Raw genomic sequence first — 15527 nt, 5'->3', positions numbered from 1 at the left:
ATTATTAGGTAATTTAAGGGGATTTTATACATTTCTAAACATACCCAACAATACTTAAATGTTACTTACATATTGAAACAAAAAAAAGTCTTCAAAAGAATACAAGGATAATGTTAATAAATAATTTTTAAGTAGTTTTTTTGAAATTTTCATAATTTTGCTCATTTTGAATATTGAGAGGAAGGTTAAACAAAATTTTGTGCCAATGAAACCAGTTTTCTTTTCATAAAAACATCAGCCTATGTTGTTCCACATATCTGCTACGTCTTTAAATTATGATCATGATGATTTAAAATACTAATTGGGTTGTTGATTTTTTTTACGTATAAAACAGTTTCATAAATGTATAGATCATATACAGTTTAAAATTTGAAAGTTGAGAAAAGTATGGTTTCACTGTATCTCTTTGTTTTAGGTTAAAAATTATTCTTAGAGCTTTTTTTTGTTGTAATAAGATTCTGTCCAGATTTCTTTTAGTTGTGGCTCCGTATATTCCTATATTGTAAGACATATGGGAATTTACCATAGCAAAGTAGATGGCTTTCAATGTCTCAATGCTAACACCCTTGACATTTGGCGTAAAGCAAATAGACTGGAGGACATTTTTTTTACCACATAATCAACATGTTTTCTCCCAACCCAAATTCCGATCTAATATTATTCCAAGAAACTTTGTATTGTCTACTTGATTCAATTTTGAATTTTCTAAATATATGTTAGGCTCAAATTGTAATCTTGATTGTTTAGTACTGAACGATACAAAATTTGATTTATTTGGGTTTAGCAAGAGATTCTTGGAACTCAGGAAATCTTTAACAGTTAAAAGGTTTAAAAAAAAGACAAAAGCTCAATGTCTTCCTGTTTATTACCTGAAACCGTAATACTTGCATCATCAGCATAAAGGCATATTGAGCCTCCACCTGGAACCGTCCCAGGGAGCCCCTTTAAATAACAGAGAAATAAAAGAGGGCCCAGGATAGAACCTTGAGGAACGCCATGTTTAACTATTTTAAATTTTGAAAAATAGGTTCTAATGTAATTATATTGACTTCCAGCATAGTTTAAAATGTGTTGGATTTGAGTACACTGCTGTCTATTCTTCAAATATGACCTAAACCAATTGTATTCCTTGCCTTTTATATTAAAATCACTAAGGACATTAAGCAACCCATCATGTGACACACTGTCGAATGCTTTGGTAAGATCAAGAAAAATTCCAATAACTTTTTCATTTCTGTCAATTGAGTCTATAATCGATTCAATAAATTTAACACTTGCTGTAGCTGTGGATCTGCCTGGTCGAAAAAAAACCATGTTGCTCGTTATCAAGTAACTGATTTAGTTCCAAATATTTCATAAGCTGGTTATAAACTACTTTTTCATAAACCTTTGAGAATACGGGTAACAATGATATAGGTCTGAAACTTGATGGGTCATTTGTGTTTCCTTTTTTATGAAGAGGTATTACCTTAGCAATTTTTAATTGACATGGGAAAAAACCAGAAATTAATGATGAATTAATAATGTGCGTGAGTGGCCTGGAGATGAGCGGGAACGATTGTTTTTAACCAAAGCCATTGGAATATCATCAATACCAGTTGAAAATTTATTTTTAAAAGTCATAAACAATTTTTTTTTACTGCATCTTCATTAACAGATTCAAAAGTGAATTTTCTTGAACTTTGTGTTTTAAAGGACAACTCACTAACAATTTTAGGTTGGATGTTTGGAATTACTAAATTATCTACAGCATTTACAAAATAATCATTAAAAATATTGCTGACAAGGTTTGGCTCTGATACAGTTTTGCCCTCTACAACAATATGTATATTTTCATTTGTTTTAGTAGTGTTGTCAACTTCAGATTTTATAATTTGCCATGTAAGATTTTGATTTATTTGTAGAATTCATTATTTTACTATCCAAAAACTGTTTTTTTTCATTATCAATTTGCAATTTAACTTCTCTTTTTAACTGTTTAATTTTCTGTTTTAAAAACTCGGTTTTTCAGCAATCTATACTCTTTTTCAAGTTTCACAATTTCATCATTTTTAATTTTTACATCATTTGAAATCCATCTAACATTGTTATTTTTTTTCTATTGTTAGTAGTTTGGGAAAGCTAGTTTTCAAAGGCATAAGCAAATTTACAATAAAAAACATTGTATTTAGTTTCAACAGTAGCTTGATAAACATCTAACCAATTTTCGTGTGCCAGAAGTTTTAAAAAATAAATCTGTGTTAGCCTTCGTAAATTTCCTACAGTATTTTTTAGTTTTATGACCAAACTCATTTTCCAAACCATAAATTTCCAACAACTGTCCATCATGGTCTGATAAGTGTGTTATTATACCCGATATTTTTAACTTTTTACATTTAATGTTAGTGATAAAGTTATCTATTGCAGTTTCAGATTCAGATGTAACTCGGGTAGGAAAATCTACTTTATACTCGAGATCATAAAACGTAAAATATTAACAAAGGCATTATAAGTTTTATCCTTATTCAAAACATTTATGTTTAAGTCACCTGCAATAAGGATATTTTTGTATTTTTTGCACAATAAATCACAAAGGAAATCAAATTTATAAAAAAAAAGATTCAAGTAAGCATTGTTGGGGGGATCTGTATATACATACCAAGATAAATGAAAATGTGTTTACAGTTATTTCTGATAAACAGCATTCAAATTCTTTCTCCACCAAAAGATTTTTGTATGGCAGGAATTGATACTTTTTTACTCTTGATGCAATTTTTAACTAATATCAATACACCACCGCCCAATGAATGACATCTACTAAAAAAAGGAACACTTTTTGTAATTTTGTACATTTAAATAAGTAATTTCTGTTTCGGTCATTTTATGTTCAGATATTGCGACAATATCAGGTTGAATTTCCTCTAGATTAATTTTTAATATGTTTAGGCGTGATGATAAATGTTGAACATTGTGATGTAGTATTTTAAGAGATTGAAGTTGAGTGCCGTTTAGATTATTGTTTAAATTGTAATAGTCATTACCAAAAGTATTATTGCTATTGTTATTAAAATACATTGAGTTTAAAATTGGTCTCTACCTTATTAACATCTATACTAAGATTATTATAAACAGATGCAGAAGCGTCTTCATTGTCATAAAACATTAGTTTTAAACCTAAAGGAGAAGAACATAAATCAATAACACTAGATTGCCCATGAATTTTTCCACTTTCACTGGCCACTTCTTCTAACATATCTAATGGTGGATCTGCACTGCAGTCCAAAGGTGTCTCAGTCGGTGAAGTAGTTTCCAATGTTTTATTTGGACTGTCAAACGGTTAGGTTCCTCGGCGTAGCTAACCTCACTTCGCTCAGATTCTGCTCATCGAAAGGGTTTTGTTGGACATGAGATAATGCAGTCATCAAAGAATTCACACAATGGTTTGCTCTTCTAGATGATGTTGAAGGCTCTTCTTTTTGTGCTGTCATCATGGAATCTCCTTGAAGATGTTGGATGATGGTTTCCATCCCTCTTCATAAAATCAGGATGCTCTAAACCATTGTATAATCTTCTTGTTGATCTTTCTTCATAAGACACAATTGTGATATCTACTCCAGAGGATTTTTGAAATTCTATGAGATTTGATAAGAAATGTTCCAGTTGTATGTTATCCCTAACACAGCCCATTGGTGAACAAATGAGCTGTTTGTGTCCTCTATTTATGAAGTCTGCAGCGAATTGATGGAAAGCTGTGTCATAGTCTGCAGAGGTTGGTTTCTCAAAATGTTTTGTCTTTGTAACGAGACCATAAATACCAGCTTTGCCCTTTTCTTGTTGTAGGTTTAAGTGGGAATTTAAGAGATGAGCGGTTGATGGCTTGCCAAAGTTTCTGCCAAAAACTACTGCAAACGCCTGCTGTCATGTGTCTGTCCGATCCAATATCCGCTGATATACAATGGCTGAAAGCTGTGTTAGGGTCATTTTCTGAATTCTTTTATTACTTTACTCATATCTTCTTGTATAATTTTAATTTTGCTAGATTTGGTGATGATTGGGTTTCTGTTGGCTTGAGACACTTGATCTTCTTCTATTAGTTCATGAAGTACAGCACGACTAGTGATGGGGGTTTGGGGTACCTGGTGCAATAAACGATATCTGCTGAAGGGTTTTTTTGAGCTCAGGCAGCCACACTCAGTGATGTTACACTGAGTGTGGCTGCTAACTCATTAGGTAAATTGTTTTACATATACACTAATGAGTTCTGTGATGCTGCATGTCAATCCATCGCATTAGGCTGAGTGTCATTGAAGCCTATCACTTTTGCCTGTGGGGGGGATGTAAAAGTTTCTTTCTGTGACTGTTTGTCTGTCCACAATCTTCTCAAGAAAGTTACGAGATATAGACTTGAGATTTTGCATGCAGCCTCAGCATAACCTTACGCAACACTTGGTATAGCGTAATCTTACATTGTTTATTTTATGGTTTATAGATTTACAATTCTCTCAAGAGAAAATGGTGAATTAAAAAACAATAATTAATAACAATAACATATTCTTTATTCAAAAATAACAATGATTAATAATCTCAATGTTGTATTTAAAATACATATAAATATAATTATGTTATTATTGTAAAATAATATACAAGTTAATAGATAGTTCCCAGATAACATAGCTATAAAGAAACTATAATATGGTAAAATTGTATTGGCTTTTGTCTTGTATATAAAATACATATAAATGCATATAATTGCTAATATATTATAATATAAAAGCTGATTTTAAAAAGTGCTTTTGCTAAGAGTAACAACACAATAACTACAATATTGTAAGTTATATATAAAATGTGCATATTTTTATTTCTAACATTATTTTAAAATTAATTAATATTAAAATGGCCCCAAATTAAGATGATCATATAACAATCTAGAATGTATAAAAAATGTCAAAGGTATATATGACACCAGATAATAACAATTACTTTAGTTTTGTCCTTGATTGTGAATCCTTCTGAGAAGATATATCATCCCTACGGGACAGGTGTAAAAAGCCAGCGTACATGGTTTTATGTGGTTTGCGTACCCGCCACCAGTGTCGCAACTATCGCTTCACCAATCAGCCTCTCGCTCCCCTAACCACTCGCCAACCCGCAAATGTTTGGGGCTTGTCAGTGGTTGTCGGAACTGCTTGGCTCCATCTACCTGACCTTTTGCTAAGAGCTGTTGCCCGTTTCACGCTTCTGAAACAATATTCTAAATAGCACGTGCTGTACTAGTTCTACGATACTCTGCTTGACGCTACTAATAGCGTGTGTTTCCAGCGTTAGCCGCTAGGTGGCACATTCTTCAAGGGCAGAACAATTCATAATCAAGAGTTAAAACCCTAACACCTTAGAAAGTGCAAAACTATATTTTGTAATAATCCTATTGGTAACTATTGTTGGTAGCACCAGTAATGTAGAAATTGTGTCATAGAACTGTATTCACTTCCACCCACATAATTGTAAGAAAGACTAATATTTGTTCTAAACCCACTAAGTAAAATATAGTGTGCATATACATTCATGATATGCATCGATGACAGCGTAATCTAAAATAAATGTTAACCTCTTTACCTCACATATTTTCAATGCACGAAATATTCATGCACACTGCAGTCACATATGTCAAATAGATATACATAAATTATTTACACAATTCCACTTTAGGCTCTTCATCTACCAGCCAAATGTCAGATGTGCAGTCTCCCCCAGGATATCTGAAATATTCACACAGTTAGTCTATTGCATATGGACACATTTGTTCAAGTTTTGATAGCAGAGATAGTGGTGAAACAAAATAATTAATTAAGCAAGACAAAAATAGTCGAGTTATGTTAGTACATTCTTTTAATTTTTATAAAGTTTGTCAATGCAGTTGACATTAGCTGATGATTGGATACAGACACATATCATATCAAACTTATAGGTTTTTGCTTATTTCTTGTTTGATTTAAAACATTTAAATCTGATTCCAACGCTAAAAAAGGATTCCCAATTCTCGAATTTCAATTCCAAATAGCTTCTTTTTGTCCTAAATATGATTCAAACAAATCACCACCAATCCAATTACTCAAATTTTTAAACCTTTGGAGACAACCTGGTAATACAAGTAGTAATCCAAAAATATACTCCATTTCAATGAAGATTCAGAGAAATGCCCTAAGTTGTATCCCCTATTTTCTACTTTAATTTGATAAATTATAATATGGGCCCTCAAATATATAACTTTAATCTGAAGATATATGGACATATATTTATACTATAATATGGGCTCTTATATAGCTTATATATCTTTAATCTGCAAAAATATGGGGATATATTTGTATAACTTATAAAACTTATTTTAAACCTAAAATACTTGAAAAATTCCAAACCACATCTGGATATAATAAAAAATATGAAGATATAAAAATACATATATTTATACAACTAAACATATTGTGAGGTAAATAAAAATTAGCATATGTCTGTATAAAAATACATATATTTATACAACTAAACATATTGTGAGGTAAATAAAAATTAGCATATGTCTGTTTGATTACTGCTGACCGGCTATCGTCTGCGAGTAGACGCAGAAGATTCATGGAAATGCACAAACATTAATATAACATAGAAAAAAATTATTATTTAGAAAACTATGATAATTTGTTGCTTATGTTATCTATTTATGATTCATACACAAAATACAACAAAAACAAGATTTTGTGATCTGTAATTTGCGTACTTCCGACAGGTGTTATTTGCAAAGACACAGTACACACCAGGGCGATGCATTGTTCATAAATAGAGAAGTTTATACCTAAACAAAATATAATTTATTAATGTCTACAACTTTTCGACAGTAATTCGCATAGTGTTGATCAGCCACTAACAACACAGCGAATCTCCGCAGATTCGGTTGTTAAATCCCGTTGATCAATTCTCGAATGCTAATCTTTGTTAAAGATTCACTTGATTCAAGATATTACTTCAAACCTGGTTCTTTAATATACATATTTTTGTAGTAAATTATGTTGTGTATATCTAAAGGAATTAGATAACTAAAGTTTTATTCAGAGCTAAATATATAATTTTCTCTCTCTCTCTCTCCCCTTCCCTTGGCTTCTCTTAACGATTGTTCTTCTTTCTAGAAGGCATTTGGTATTTTTAATATTTAATTTATTACAGAATGTAGATGTATAAATAAAATATCATTGAGTAATTTTGTTGATATTAATTATTCTGTAATAAAATACTTCAAAAAATATTGTATAGGAATTAAGAAAAAAGAGCTGCAAAATCAAAAATGTTTCATACCACTAAGTATCAAGTATCGGAATCAATCCATCCATAATGATATTTATTTAAGTACAGCGCAAACATTGAAAATAAAATATAAACTTGGAATAAAAAAAAACAAAAGAAATTTCCACTACATCTTACCTGGTCTCATGAGCCAAGACCGGGCCATCTGGTTCTGCACCAAAGTCCACTAGAAAATCTGTGTCAAGAGTCAAACCTCCTTTTTCTGTGTCAACATCAACCTTCATCAAGACTGAACCTTTTCTGTAACATCACAAGAAGTTTGTAAAACGGTTTCTATTGCACTTTTCAAACTTTTATTCATCAAAATCACAAAAAGCTTTCTAAAACATGCATACGTTATGTTGAAAATAACTCAATTAGTCCTTTGAAACTGACTTCCAAATCACAACATGTGTAGAAAACAGCAGATTGATACATCAACTGCGATATGAGCTAAAGACATCATGAACCTGGTTAATCAACAAATATATGTCATATGCTACAGCAGTGAAATAAATATTTAAAATACGTATCACAATGACCTTTGTGGGGACTGTGTATCTATGCAGTACCTTTGTAGCTATGTATTTTATTAAGGACCAAACAACTCCTAGAATAATGTTGCTATCTGTCTATTTGTATATCTTTCCATGTAATAGCTCTTAATACTTGAAACTTTCAAGAAAGGCTTTTCTTGATCTAAGAAAGAGCGCTATTTATTTTGAATTTTCTAGAGATCAAAATTAAAGATAAAATTACAATTCTAACACTTTTACATTGGTATTATGGGTAAGGACGATGGCAATGAGAAAATTGCTGAATAAACTCACTTGACCATCTCCGGGTACATCTGTGTATCCCAGGGAGAGAAGAGGGAAGTGGTGACGTAGAGTCTCTTGCCATCCAGACTCAGCTGCAGCATCTGTGGAGAACCGAGGATCTTCTTACCCTTGATAGTCACCGGGGCTGGCTGCTCCTGTTATCCAAATAATGTAATATTTTTAAAAGTTTGAAAACTAACTACACATAAATAAATTTGGACAATAGTTGTAAATGCTAACAGAACTTTAAAAATGTACAAATATTTATAAAAAACTAGCTGTTCCCTGCGGCTTCGCACGCTTTTTGTAAGCTTTGCTCGTGTATGAGCACTTCTGGGGTTCAAGTGAATTATGTATATTGTCAACGCCGATGTAGAGTTTACCTTGTTGACACTATCAAGAAAATCTGCCAAAAGTGTATGTTTATATCCATTGTACACGTACATGTACTTAATAATAAAGTGGTCTAACATTCAAGCTATAAGGCCAAACAGAAATTCATTTGAAAGACAAATATCCATAAAAACTTAGCGCCTTCACATAGTGTGTGGTTATTATACACAACTATCTCGTAATTGTAGTTTACAATGTGCAGACGCTTTGATAACTTATATATTTTGCAGCACCTCCTGGTGGTGAGTTACATCAATGGGCATAGCATATAAACCTTCTACGTGGAAAAATACATATACATACAAATTTTCATAATGATCGGTCAAATAGTTTCTGAGTCTATAAAGGACAAACACACAAACATTCATTTTTGTATATATATATATATAGATAACGACAAGCACAAAAAATTAAATCATTTATAATGACTATTGATAAATAGATAGTAAATTATTATCTCCCTGTCATTTACAACATAATTTGTGAGTCATTAATTAACGATATGCAAGTTCATCTATGGCACAATAGAGGTATGCGAATATTCAAAAATTCAAACCGAGTATGAATAGTTATCTCATATTCAATATGGTTTGAGCTCATAATTATTTGGTAGTTTTATACTATTAAGTGAAGCTGAATCTATTAAGATGCAAAACTAATCTTATTTAAATACTACATCAGTTTAATTCTGACAAAGTAAGTGTGTGCCAATGTAATACAATACTATATTTTATTCATAATGTGACAACAATGTTTTAACAATAATTTATATTTAATAGTACAGAATTACAGAAAATAAAACATTAAGAAAAACTTTGGTAATAAATTTGTTTTAGTAAGGCTAAGGAGGGATGTTTTTAAATGGGTTTTTAGTGAATGTAAATTTGAAAGTAACCAACTCCCTTCGATTTATAATTAAATGCTTATGAATTATTTCTCCTAATCTGTATGATATTACTATTATGATTAATGAATTCCTCAACATTACAATTGTTCTCAATATTATAAGTGCTTTTAGCTTTCAAATATGTTTCACAAGTTTTTTTACTTTGGTGAATAAACTACAATTTTTCTATCTATCGATCATACATTACAATGGTAATGCTTATACAATGGACTTAGTTTGAGCACTTCCATATCACTTTGAACATGATTCTTCTCCAATATTAATTGAATATTACAACAGACACACAAAGCAATGTGCAAGACGATTTTCCAATCAAAGACCTCATTGTTTAATGGTTTGTCATTCTATGCCGAAGCTTCTGCTGTGTTACCAAACTAAACTGGAAGTGATGGAACATGAATGTATGACTGTTGTCAAATAATTAGTGACACTGAAAATCAAAGCAGACTCAAGTGCTATCGGTCAATTTTCAAATCCAAATCTTTTTTTACGATTTAATGGATTTGAGATTAGCCTTCGACAATTATTATTAAAGCCTAAAAAGCTATCAAGATCCTACCACTCAACCTCAAAATTAAATTTCTTGAAATTTTTGAGAGGCAAAATTGTGCTGCAAGAATAATATTTGGAACAGATGTAAAAGAATTTAAGCACCTTTTCATTATTCTGTAAAATTCCAGTATATTTAATGTTTTTTCCCAGCACACAAAATTCATCACAAATCCTGATTTTCTGGAATTCCCTGGAACCATTTTAATAAATCATGACCAAATGGTTTAAGCCTTACAATATTACACTGAGAATCTTTGCCACCAGCTATATACATAAGAAAAGCTAAGGTACAAATCATTGCTATCTATTTTAAGGTTCTTCGTTCTTATTTCTCTGTCTTTCTACGTTCTGAAGTAACAACTTGTATTTCCAAATGATTTTTCTTGAACATTTTATGGTATTTAGACAAACATTGTCCAACAGTCTAACACAGCGCTGCTATTAGTTGAGTAGAGATGGCAGCCCAGTCTGGCATTGCAGTAGTTGTGTTTTGAACCTTTCTTACCAGGTTATAATTTATAATTTACAATTACGTAATTATTACACACTAACAGTGGCGAAGGCTGCCATGGTATCTCCTTCCCAAAACCTAAATGTAAGTGAATTGTGGTCAAACAAGTTATAATTCATATAAATAAATATAGAATACTATATGTAAGTAAAGATTTGTACTGCAATTTCGTTCTTAGTTATTGAGCCTCAAAAATAATATGATGAGTAAATTTCATACATTTTTTAGACTATGCGCTCTAAAAATACATTACAGGTCTATGTGTATTTTTAAAAACTGCTTTTGCTTTTAAACTTGGTTCTAAACATAACACTTAAAATTAACAAATGTCATATTATTAATATTCCCATTAAAACAATGATTCATAAGTCATCATCATCATCTGACGTTTCCGTTATCACGGGTCGTCGTACACAGCCTCCTCCACTTTTGTCTGTCATTCCAGGTCTCCTCTTCCTCCACCTGCATTTTCTGTAGTCCCCTTCTCTCTATGTCTTTCCACACTTGATCCTCCCATCTTCCTCTTGGTCTTCTTCCTCTTTCCTCCTTCTCCAGTGCTATTCTAGGCATTCTATTATCTCCCATCCTCTTCAAATGCCCCATCCACTGTATTCTTCTTCTTTCCATTGTCTCTTGCAGTGAAACTACCTTCAATCTTTCTCTGGTTATTTCGTTCCTTATTCTATAAGGAATAAATATTTATAAATATTTTTCTTATAAATATTTGCTTTTAAAATTCATAACTAATGATTTTTAAAAGCTTTAAACGGATACATAGTATTGGATTCGATATAAAATTTCATTAATCATATTCCTCTACTACCAAGTAAGCAAGGTATGTTTATACTATCCACCCTTAATTGTTTCCATGAAGTAATTTTGTTCTGTATACTAATACTGTGTAAGGTGATTACCAGCCTACAAATTGATGTTGTACGTAACAACAAATTGCAACTGAGTACATGACTTACAGTGAGCTCATGGTCTTCGATGACCTCTACTGGGCCACCCTTGAGTATGCTCCCACCCAGAAACACTTGGCCGACGAGTACGGGCTTGGAGGGGTTGCTTACATCATACTGTCGCACGTCTCCATGAAGCCAGTTGCTGAGATACAAGAACCTGTCGTCAAGGGAAAGCAGGATATCCGTCACCATCCCTGGACAGTCGACACAGATGTTTAAAAACATAGTATTTCAGAATACATGTGACATTTTTTTAAAAGTACTGTAGGGGGTACTGACAAAAGCTTCTTTATAGAGCTACCTGTAGATATTCCTTATTCAAAACTAGATTTAGGTCATAGAAGATACACAACTCTCCTTCCAGGTTTGTTCTGAATAATGTTGTTAACATTAACTTTTTTGAGCCATTGCTCTGATACTTTGCTTATCTAATAGAAAAAAAAACAATTAAATTAGGTATTTTTTTATTTGACATAGGTTTTCTCTCCTCACAATGTATAGCAACACCAAAACTCAAACTGAAAAGGGAAACATAGGTTGTTTATTATAAAATATAATCTTGGACATACAAAAATCCCTAGATAACGAATTTTGTTGTTTGGTTATTTTTAAGTGTCACAGAGTAAAGAAAACTAATCACTTTTATATGTTAACTCTAGACTCACTGTAGGAAAGTATAGCGTCATAAAACTAACAAGGAGTATAGGAAAATGGACCATTTTGTTTCTTAATATTTTTCTTAAGTAGACATTTAAATATCTATAGTTTTAATGGTGTGTGGTGGCATTATATATTGTTTTATTAAATTGTTGCCTAAACTTAAGTATAACACAATAATACATACACACTTGAATATATCACTAAAACTTAAATAAACAAAAACAAAAAAGGGTAATTTTTCATGTAGTACATTTTTTTAAGCTTTCAGAAGCTCACAAACTTAATAATGATAGATTTAACCTTCTCCCACACAAACGTCCAAGAGCAATTGGCTGCATTCAACCTACTTCATGCCTGACCGCCTGAAATCAGTCCATATTTTGTAGTTACTTTTGTCAGTATTTCCCTGAATTGTCCTATTATCTCAAGAATTCTATTGTAGCTATTTATACTTTATATTAAACAGAACATGACATTTTGTTAATTCAGCATTATAATTGTAATTGATTTAACAGGAAAAATATTGCTTTTATTTGCAGGTTATTGCATATTTGTACAGTTTACTTGTTTGTTATTACTCTGTGTTTTTTGTCTATTTATTTGTTACTTTCTACATTTGTTATATGATCTTATCTACATCTGTTATAGTTTAAGTTACCTTAAGTGAATACTATTTAATATTTTGATGATGCACCTGTTTCCTATTTATTACTCACATTATTGTATCAAATGTTAATGTACACATATATAACAACAACCATAAAGGCCATAGAAAATGTTGAGCTAATACAAGTACAAATTATTTGAAACTACTTTAAATGCGTACACAGATTTTAATCGTGTAAATTTTAAAGGTTTTGGAGTTTATACATTTTTGAATCGGTTGAGTTAATACCTATTACAGTCGTCGGACCATCCTGTTGTTTAAATTAACCTTTCAAATTAATATTGCATCTACAATTTTATATTTTTAAATGACAGCCACACATTGAATCTTCCTTTCTTCTGAATGTAATGAATAGGATATTTAGTTGCAAAGTTCAACAACTGTACTCAAAAATTCATTTAGGACATTAGGAGCCAATATCACTGTTGGCAGAAATAACAATTAGTTTTAAAAAAGCCCAAACATTCCGTTTTTATTTACCCTGCATTTCAGGAAGTGCCCATCCTTTCACTTTCTTGGGTGGAATAACGATCACCTTCTCTACCGCCCAAGTACCATCATCTGTTCTGTAAAATCTGAAATCACAAAAATGGTGCTGTTAAAAAGAAATTTTACAAAAAATAAAATAATTGCATAAAAGATAACAATGTTTAAATACAAAATATGTTGAAAAAACTATGTCACATTGTTGACATCCACTTATCCAGAGAAAGGAATAACAGGACTGAAATGCACACTAACTAATTTTCACTAACTTGCTCTGTATTTCTGCAAGTTGTGAAATAAATGAAAATTAGCTTCCTGCAGTTTTTACAAAATACAGTAAGTAGATGTGAAAGAAACTTTTAATTACATTTTTACTCTTGTGTGTTGTTATTTATATTTTATATTATTTATATTTATATTTTATTTATATTTCTGTCATTGCTACAGTACTATTTTTAACTACAATATTGTAGCAGTAAACAATTAAACGAATTACAATACGATAATTAAAATATGAGTTTTAATTGCTAACCTTCTAACAACAATAATGAACCGTTCACAACTGTTTAGTAAATGTAGACTACTTTTAAAAGGGAATTTGTTAGTATGATCAAAAGGGATAATCAAAAATGTTACTGATACAAAAAAGGTTTTCCAAATCTCCTTGAGACTTGTCTCAAGGTTCTACAGTGTTAATTTATAAACACCAAAAATAGCCATGTGTTTGACACAGTAATGATAACACAGCTCAATCCTGTAATTAAGGCTTGTTAACTAAGGCATCACCCATTACAAGACAATCTAATTTGGTCTACAGTCAAAATCATCTATGTTGTTGGTATATACACAACTGTACATGGACAAAATTACAAATATGAAAGAAAAGATACTGGACGGATTTATTACATTCATGACCAAAGACCAATATATGGTCTATTTATCAACTCACTTACTGTCTAGCATACTAACAGTGGTTCATCATTGACCAAATTGAAAGTGGAAAAACTGTTACAAGCCTGTTCCTAGATTTTAGTAAAGCATTCGACTGCATAGACCACTCATTGCTCCTAGAAAAACTACACCAACTGGGAATCAAAGGAACATCAGCTAACTGGTTCAGGACCTTCCTACAGTAGTGAAGTTACTGAAGACAGCAGTTAGTGGAACTAAAACACAACCTGAACGGAACAACTACCAAGGTTCACTCAACCCCACTTCAGGTGAATAGAGGAGTACCACAAGGGACAGTGCTTGGACCTGTCCTTTTCCTCTTGCTTACACAAACGACCTACCTCAGTACCTGACCAACCTCTGCCAAACAATAATGTATGCAGATGATACTGTTCTAACATTAGCTAACAAAAATAAAAATCAACTTGAAATAGATACACGAACCATCCTCAACTCAGCAAAACAGTACTGTAGGACAAACGACCTAGCTTTGAATGAGAGTAAAACTGTACAGATGACGTATAGCACAAGAGGAAACACACAGAATGGGATACCTGACTTAAAAGTACAAGATAATTTAAAATATTTAGGTATTAATCTTGACATGAACCTCAATTGGAAGGCTCATGTTGATGTGCTGTGCAAGAGACTTGCATCGGGCACCTATGTCATAAGAAGGATAAAAGAAATATGCAGAACATCTGCAGCAAGAATTGCCTACTTTGCTCTTTTTGAGGCACATGTTAGATATAGCATAGCAGCATGGGGTGGAACTACTAGCTCCAACATGGAAAGAGTTTTCTTGCAGCAGAAGAAAACAATAAGATGCTTAACAGGCCTTGGATTTCAAAGCAGCTGTCGAAGAGCATTCCAGGAGCACAAAATACTTACAGTACCTGCACTTTACATAAGCGAGGTAATTCTACTAGTAATCTCATCAAACAAGCCAAAACTTGGAGCTTATCACCAATATAACACCAGAAATGCCTCAGATTTCTCACTTCCAGCACATCACCTGAGCTTTTCTGAAAGGAAGCCAACCTTCAGGGGAGCACGGTATTTCAACAACCTGCCAGACCACATCAAACAAGACACGGCAAAGACCTTCAAGGGAAAACTCCTTCGATGGCTTGAAGATCATCCCTTCTATAGCGAAAAGGAATTCATGGAGTGGAAGACTTAAAGATAACACTCGCAAGATAGAACTTCATTTTTATGTAACATTGTTTTGACGCCAATACCGATCTCTATGATTGTGTAAATGAAGTAAGATTGTCTATAACAGTGATCCAGTTGTGAGGATCGACAG

The 15527-nt window shown here is 32.1% G+C and overlaps 1 protein-coding gene across 2 annotated transcripts in view; it reads right to left on the bottom strand.

Moving 5' to 3' along the window:
* Positions 1 to 4513: 4513 nt before the first annotated feature.
* Positions 4514 to 15527, bottom strand: part of LOC124353809 (methanethiol oxidase) — a 46517-nt gene continuing 35503 nt past the window's right edge. For both annotated transcript variants that reach the window (XM_046803819.1, XM_046803820.1), the window contains 5 exons: positions 13262 to 13356; positions 11461 to 11648; positions 8136 to 8281; positions 7444 to 7566; positions 4514 to 5735 (listed from right to left, as the gene is read on the bottom strand). In XM_046803819.1, the coding sequence (XP_046659775.1) occupies positions 5663 to 5735; positions 7444 to 7566; positions 8136 to 8281; positions 11461 to 11648; positions 13262 to 13356 (625 nt within the window). In that variant the 3' untranslated portion in view covers positions 4514 to 5662. The remainder of the gene's footprint in view (positions 5736 to 7443; positions 7567 to 8135; positions 8282 to 11460; positions 11649 to 13261; positions 13357 to 15527) is intronic.

Source organism: Homalodisca vitripennis, chromosome 2 (assembly GCF_021130785.1).
Source record: "Homalodisca vitripennis isolate AUS2020 chromosome 2, UT_GWSS_2.1, whole genome shotgun sequence".
Classification (NCBI taxonomy): domain Eukaryota; kingdom Metazoa; phylum Arthropoda; class Insecta; order Hemiptera; family Cicadellidae; genus Homalodisca; species Homalodisca vitripennis.
The sequence above is the reverse complement of the archived record's forward strand: the minus strand, read 5'-3'. Positions and strand labels throughout refer to the sequence as shown.